Source organism: Prionailurus viverrinus, chromosome C1, assembly GCF_022837055.1.
Source record: "Prionailurus viverrinus isolate Anna chromosome C1, UM_Priviv_1.0, whole genome shotgun sequence".
In the NCBI taxonomy this organism is placed as follows: Eukaryota; Metazoa; Chordata; class Mammalia; order Carnivora; family Felidae; genus Prionailurus; species Prionailurus viverrinus.
Genome location: NC_062568.1, coordinates 182644659 through 182650658, shown reverse-complemented (window position 1 = coordinate 182650658; position 6000 = coordinate 182644659). Strand labels below are relative to the sequence as shown.

The following is a 6000-nucleotide window of genomic DNA, read 5'->3' as shown; positions in this document are numbered from 1 at the left end:
CGTGACTCACTTCTCCAGGGGCCTTGCTATCAGGCAGTCTTTTGAGTGAGGTTTTCCACGCTGATCTGTGCCCAAGCTCTCCGCACTCTTACTGGGGGTCTCTTTAAACACCTGCATGACTGGGGCGCCTGGGTGGCTCAGTCGGTTGAGCGTCCGACTTCGGCTCAGGTCACGATCTCACTGTCCGTGAGTTCGAGCCCCGCGTCGGGCTCTGTGCTTACTGCTCGGAACTTGGAGCCTGTTTCAGATTCTGTGTCTCCCTCTCTCTCTGACCCTCCCCCATTCATGCTCTGTCTCTCCCTGTCTCAAAAATAAATAAAACGTTAAAAAAAAATAAAAAAAAATAAACACCTGCATTACTAATTTCCCTGGGATCTTGAACCACCTTACGTGAAATGAACATCCGTTCCACTTCCTTTTGGGGGGGGGGTAAAAACTGTCATTGTAAGCACTGAATACATTTACAAAGTAATGTCTTAAATACTGAAATGTGCTGCAATATCACTGGGTTACTTACAGCATCGGGCTTTCTAACAGTACTGATGGCACTTCGCAGGTGGCCCGGCCGGTGGCAGACACAGGTCCGGTGTTAGGGATAAGCAGCCCCTTGTAGTCCCCTCACTGGATGTCTGTGGCCTTATTGACAAACGCTACTTTGCACTAGAGGGAAAAAACTCTTGAATCTAAGATTAAGAATGTGAGGTGGACCCAAAGATGAGGGGGAGAGGGAAGCTATGGATAAGGTTCTTCCTGTGTTATCTGGAGAGTGTCCACTTGGTGGCCCCACACGGCCACGATCCCCGAAACCACATCAACAACGGGTGTCTGCGCTGACTGCCCAGGGAGGCCAGCCAAGGAGCAGAGGGGCAGGGGCAGAGGCCAGAACTGAGCTCAGCCATCCTGTGGGAGAGGACAGGATGTCCGGAGAGCAAACTCTGGAGCTCGGGGGAGAAGTGGTATGGACCCAGCCTTTGCCATCTGGGCCCCACGGCGGCGCTCCAGCCCATCTGGAACCTTCCCCTTGCGTGTGGGCATCTGCCTGCTGATTCCCGCCCACCTCTGGCAGGGTCCAGCCCCAGCTACCCACAGGCATCTTGGGTCCTGTGTCTTTACACTGGGACTTGTCAGCTGTGGGTCGCTGGAAGCACCTGCAGTGGCTTTGGTGTCACAGGCCCGGCACAGATGCACAGTGTGTGACACGTGGCTGTCGTGGTCCCTGGTCTAGAGGTTTCCAGCTGTGGAGCTTCCTGATAAAATGAGGTGACTTAGGGCAAGGAGGCTGCCAAAAGCTGAGGGACGATGAGGGGAGGGGTGTCTGGGCTCTCCGAGGCAAGAATGTTCTCCAAGGTTTTAGCGTTAGTTGCAGGGAGGAGGGGGGGAGTCACCTTACGGCTCTTCCTGAGGAGGGATCGTGGTATCGGTGTGAGGGTAGAAACAGTGTCCACTCGGACGACCAGAGCCACAGCCCAGAGATCTCAGGTTGTTTCACAAAGATGTCACCGAGGGATGCTGCGGAGGCTCCTGCTCAGGGCTAACGGCCTGACAACGCGGAGGTGACAGGGACCGTGTGGCCAGCAGCAGGGAGGGGCCACAGGTGGGGAGGGGGCAGACAGTTCCTGAAACCATTCAGCCCTCAGTAGAGCCTGGACTCTTCCGTCCTCTCCTGAAGCACATGAACCTCCTGCTGTTCCTCAGCACCGGAGTCAACGCCCTCTCCTTGTGGTGGTGAGTGTGGCACGTGAAGCTGGCGCCGGGGGGCCTGTGACACACCCCCCCCCCCAGTCCCAGATGTGTTCCCATTTTGTGGGCAGCTGGACTACTGGGGGTTCATGGAGTGGTCTCGCCTGCCCGGCAGGTGTTTGGGGATGCCAGAGGCCACTTCAGCTTCTCCGCAGGACTCTGGGTCACTATCAGAAGGCCTGGCTTTGGGGGGCACCAGGGTGGCTCAGTCGGTTAAAGCAGCCGACTTTGGCTCCGGTCATGATCTCACGGTTGGTGGGTTTGAGCCTCGCATCTGGGCTCTCTGCTGTCAGTGCAGAGCCTGCTTTGGATCCTTCGTCTCTCTCAGTCCCTCCCCTGCTCTCTCTCTCAAAAATAAATAATATTAAAAAAAAAAAAAAAGGCTTGGCTTTGGGAAACAACTTCAAAAGTCTTTTTTGCAGTCCTGACCCCAGAAGTTAGGGCAGTAGAGCGAAGGGGTAACCATCTTCTCACCTCCTACAGAATCTGACACATGGGTACCTTTCTAGTTCTGTTCCTCGGGAAGCCGGATGAAAGGGGAATGTCAGATGTCTCAAGGCAACGTTGCTCATGGCAGGAACGGACCGCAACTGTAAATTATCTGGACCAGCCGCTTTGGGCCTCCTCAGTGCCGTGACTCAATGGGGCACGTCCCTTGTAGGGACCCGGAAGCGATGCCTGTGGAGTAGCTGTGCCGACGAACTGGGGAGTTCTTGCTCCCTCGGGGCGTGATGCTAAGCCAAGGTGAACCCCACGGCTCCCCGATGTGCCCCATCCTCTTGCCACCTGGGCTGTCACCTGGATGATGGCAGGCCCTGCCAGGACTACCCCACCGAGGAGGACTGCTTCATGCTGTCCTGCGGGCGGGTGATGGTGCCTGACAGCCTTCAAGCTGGGTCTTGACTCTGAATGGTCAGCAGGATCCGAGACGGTGGCCCCAGGAGGGTGTGACAGGCACCCCTAATTAGCTGTGGAGTTTGGGCCGAGTAGCTCTCTCCAAGCTTCAGTTTCGTACTTGCAGATGGGAAGAACACGGTCGTTCTAGAGGGTTGTAGGGAGGTTGAAGTGAGATGCAGGACATAAATCACTCGGCCCAAGTGTGTCAGCACAAGCGTACGCTCTTGGAGACTGGGAGGCAAGTGGGGTGGACGCCGATTCGCTCCGTAAGGTGCAACCCCGCAGTGTGCCTGGCTTGTCTACGTGTGCTGGCATTACCTTCAGTCCCCGTGTCTCGTGGGGAAGGGGCACACCGCTAAGTTCGTTGTGGGGGTTCAGTGAGGCCCTCTTTGGCAGTGAATGAACAGCACAGCTTGCCACCCTGGTGCCCAGGAGCCGTTCGGTCCTGTTCTGGTTCGGCAGCCCTGGCCGTGACGGCATCCCAGGGACCACGGTTAGAACCCACGGGAGCCAAGTGGAAGACAGGTTACAAGTCAGTCACCAGGTCTGAACCAGCCATGGTGAGTGCTGGGAGGGCCCTCTGGTCTCATCTGAAACCCTCACACCACATGGGCCCGAAGAAGTGAAGTGACCCGCCCAAAGCATCACAATAAAGAGACTGGCTAGAACCTCAGCCTTGGCCTCGGCGTCAGATTACTTGGCTTCAAACGATTGCTTTGGCGCTTCCTCGCCGTGAGCTAAGCGTGCGTTTCCTGATCTGTAAAATGGGTTTGCCGTGAAGATTTAACGAGACGATTCTAATTCCTGTGGAGTAGTTCCCGGGGCCCTTGGTGACGTAAGAGTGTCAGCTATCGTGAGGTTTTCCTGCATGGCGCTGCTGCCCCCTCCTGTGACCCCCATAGAAACGGGGTCCCACGTCGGCACAACGGGTACCATGCCAGCTGGCTGGCCCGCACATCTCCTCGCCCCACGATGAGGAGGAGGACGACGAACCCGGCCATGGAGGCTCTTGGAGCTGCTGACCCAAACACGGCTCTTCCCCCTGGGCTCCGCGTAGCCGCCGCGTTCCCTGCTGTCTAGCCACACCAGAGCGGAGCCCTCTGAGGGCAGAGAACGGACTCCACGCCGCCTTCCCAGTGGGCATCTGGCAGGCGGCCTGCTCTTCAGGGACTGCTGGGGTCGGGAGAACTCTTGGGGATCACCTTGTCTACATGCCTCACTTAAGGATGAGGGAGCCAGGACCAAGAACGGCGAGTGCTCCGCCATTGGAGGTGCAGTGCGCCGCCGACTGATTAAAACCACACAGGCATCTATATTGGTTTTTATTTATAAACAAATTGACATAAAAGAAGTCCAGATGGCAGCGGGCGCAGCTGACCTGCTCACAAAGGAAGCATCTGGATAATGGAGAGGGGACAACCAGACTCCAGCCGGGAGACCCTTCCCTCCCATCTGCCTTTAGGCTTTGTGGCCTAAAATCCGGGGGCCTGACCTTCTTCGGCAGCAGTTCTGGCCAGGGCAGGGAGCTGTGTGGGGGAGGGTGTGGGCGGGGGACTCCCATTCACACAGACGAGGCCTGGGGCTGCAGAGGGCCCCTGGAGGCGGAGGGGAAGGTGGCAGACACTCTCTTCTCCCCTAGCTGAGGGGTACACGGTCAAGGCCTGAGGGATCTGTCCACCCCACAGAGCAAGCGCTCCAGGGTGATGTGGTCTGAGAAGAGCCCATGCCTCTCTGGGACCGGGGCGGGGCAGTCTCTCACCTCCTGAAAGCCGGTGTCTGGAGCGGGAGGAGTATGAACCGGAGGGCTTGCCCGAGTGCCAGAAACAATAAATTAACAATAAGAAAAGATCTTTTTTTAAAAAAGGTAGAGGTTTGCACCATGAGTTTGGAGTCTGGAGCTCTTGTGAGGAGGTGGCGGGAGCTGTGGGGCAATGGGGTGCCACACCAGGCCCGGCAGGTGGCAGGGGAACTGGGCACGAGTGTCAATTCAGGGCCCTGTTTTCTGGGGCCTCAGAGGTCAGCCCCTTCCTCCATCACCCGGAAGGTGTTCAGTCTAAACGCCCGCTGAAAGGCCAGCGGGCTTGAGAAATAAATACAGAGGGGCCTCAGAGCCGAGGCAGGGCTGAGGGCAAGAGCAGCGCCAGCCCTGGGCCCCACACTCCCCCCTCCTCAGTCCTTCATGGAAGGACGTATCATGGCAGGAGGGGGAGCAGTGGTGGCTCCACACAGCCTCCTGGAGTCCTGAGGCGGCCCTGAGCCCCACTGAGGCGCCCGGAGCAGACTGTTGGCCCTCCCTCCGGGGAGAAGAATGTCGACCCCTTCCGGAGGACCCCACAGTTGTCTGGGCGGTGTCTCCCGGTTCAGAACTTGCCCTGCTTCAGCCGGTCAATGTGGAAGGAGAGCTTGAGCGCGGGCCCCAGCTTCAGCCCCATGTACTTCATCATCATGTCGCTGCGCAGCAGAAGCAGGGCCTTGCCGTCGATCTCCTGGTGGGGGTGGGGGGAGGCACCATCAGAGGCCTGGTGGGTCTGACCACCCAGGTTCTGATGAAAGCCACCCAGGCACGCGGGGCCCAGTGAGCACGCTGTGCCGCTAAAGCCTACCTGTTCCCACAGCTTCTGCTGCCGGCCCCACATCTGCTACCGAGCCCAGCAGGTGCGCTCTTCACAGGAGCTCATGCTGGCTTCCCTTCCCTGCTGCCTGAGGTGTTTCCCCACCTTCACAGCTGCTGACGGCCCGGCCCGGGTAGGTTCCATGTCTCCCAGCAAGCCTCCCCCATCCTGTGTTCGTCCCCTCTCCCAGACTGGTTTTATACTGGCCCTCAACTGTCACTCCGTGAGTCATCTTCCTTCCTGAGCAGCAGGGGCCCCTCTGTGTGAAATAGACCCAGAGCAGGCACTTGCTGAGCCACTGTGAGACCTTCAGGCCGGACCTAAGAGCACCCCCAGACCCAATGGCATGAAAGACTGGAATGATTGATGAAAGGGAGCACATCTGTTCTGAGCACCCAATGGGTAGAACAGCACCCAGCAGCAGGGGCTGCTGGGAAACGGGTTTGTGCCCAAATCAGGAGTATGGTCACCGCAGGCGAGTCAGGAGCGGTGCTTGGCTACACAGCCAAATGTTCACTTGAAGAGATGGTGGCGGTTCCCAGAGGAACAAGGACATGATGGGGGCTGATGAGGTTGGAGAGTAGGGGCCAGGTGGCAGGGGACTCTAACCTGGGCTGAGGCCCCCCCCCGATTCTCAGGCCAAGGCAGGCAGATGGGAGAGCACACACGTCTAGGAAAAGAGGAGAGTCCTTTCCCCAGGCCTGAGCCCACAGGCCACGCACCCAGCAGGAATGTGGCTGAGTCAGACCTA

At 58.1% G+C, this 6000-nt stretch overlaps 1 protein-coding gene across 17 annotated transcripts in view; it reads right to left on the bottom strand.

Annotated features, from left to right (window-relative positions):
* Window positions 1-3944: 3944 nt before the first annotated feature.
* SCMH1 (Scm polycomb group protein homolog 1) overlaps window positions 3945-6000 on the bottom strand; it is a 187452-nt gene continuing 185396 nt past the window's right edge. For 16 of the 17 annotated variants that reach the window (XM_047869812.1, XM_047869809.1, XM_047869814.1 and 13 more), the window contains one exon: window positions 3945-5123. In XM_047869812.1, the coding sequence (XP_047725768.1) occupies window positions 4998-5123 (126 nt within the window). In that variant the 3' untranslated portion in view covers window positions 3945-4997. The remainder of the gene's footprint in view (window positions 5124-6000) is intronic. The other variant, XM_047869820.1, reaches the window with a different exon arrangement.